The 1,236-nt window shown below is 42.9% G+C and overlaps 1 protein-coding gene across 1 annotated transcript in view; it reads right to left on the minus strand.

Annotated features, from left to right (window-relative positions):
• Positions 1 to 1,236, minus strand: part of ryr1b (ryanodine receptor 1b (skeletal)) — a gene marked incomplete in the record, with an annotated part of 103,334 nt that overhangs the window by 5,724 nt on the left and 96,374 nt on the right. Inside the window, 3 exon segments of the mRNA XM_014025145.1 lie at positions 384 to 540; positions 623 to 757; positions 845 to 991. Coding sequence (XP_013880599.1) covers positions 384 to 540; positions 623 to 757; positions 845 to 991 — 439 coding nt within the window.

The raw sequence follows: 1,236 nt of genomic DNA on the forward strand, positions 1-1,236 counted from the left end.
ATACAAAGCAGAACACAGCTAAATGTATCAAAAGTATGTCTATGTAATATTAGAATTTTCTGAGACAATGAATTTTGGTTTTTCATTTTTTTCCCCAGTAAGAGGTTTTTATTTAATAGAATTTTTGGACAAAAAAAAAATCGCAATATATCGCCTTGTTTACAGTATTGAAATATATCGGGATATATCGTATCGTGACCCCTCTGTCATGATATGTATCGTATTGCCAAATTCTTGCCAATACACAACCCTAGTGACCACTAAGAGCTGATTGAAGCTAAAAGAAGCACCTTAGTCAAAAGCTTAAAGGCTAAAATGCTAGAACACAAGCTGAAAGCTAAAATGAGCTAAACGTAAAGTAAAATAAAAGATTAGCGGCTCACCCTGGATGATGGCCAGCAGGATGACGATAACGAAGAAGAAGAAGGTGATGTCGAAGACGACTCGGTACAGCTCGTATTCGTCTCCAGCCGGGTCCTCGATCTCGTCGCCGATGCCACCGCCGGCGCGCACGCCCACGTACATGTGGAAGAGGTAGCACTGTGAGGGAGGAGGGACAGGCGTCAGCTGGAGACCTTCAGCCTGTACCAAGAAGCTGGTTTCAGAGAGGCTCCGTCCTCACAGTCATCATGTCGTCGCACTTCATGTCCGGCTCGTCCTCGTCCTCGCTCATGTTGTAGAACTTCCTGAAGAAGTTGAAGGCCACCACCGTGTAGAGGTAGACCACCACGGCCAGCAGACCCACCGTCATCACCAGCTGCTCACACCCGTCAGAAAAACATTCACTACGTTATCGAGGATCAASATCCTCAGCAGGCTGTATCAGAGGAGGGGGCGGGGTCACCTGTTTTCCGTTGTGCGTGACGGAGGACAGGATGGTGCGCAGCGTCTTCACACCCATGGCGATGTCCAGAAGGTGGCAGGCAAAGAAGAAGTTGTTGTAGTGTCCGAGCAGAGACATGAGCATGTACCACACCAGGTAGAGGAAGGTCTGAAAGAGTGTGACAAAAAATAAAGCTTTTTTAAATTAAACCTTTAACTAAACAAACCCAACAAGATGAAATGTGCTTTTCTTTAAAGGGATCCATGATTAGTTGTAACATTAGACTTTATTTAATAAACATATATTTTAACTGTAAAATAAAGACTAAAAATGCTGTAGGCTGTTTAATTTTTATAATTTTTAAACTAAAAGTTTAAAAATATATTACACGGACGGGGTCATTTTATTTACAC

The sequence above is a fragment of the Austrofundulus limnaeus genome, unplaced genomic scaffold (genome assembly GCF_001266775.1).
Source record: "Austrofundulus limnaeus strain Quisiro unplaced genomic scaffold, Austrofundulus_limnaeus-1.0 Scaffold458, whole genome shotgun sequence".
Lineage (NCBI taxonomy): Eukaryota > Metazoa > Chordata > Actinopteri > Cyprinodontiformes > Rivulidae > Austrofundulus > Austrofundulus limnaeus.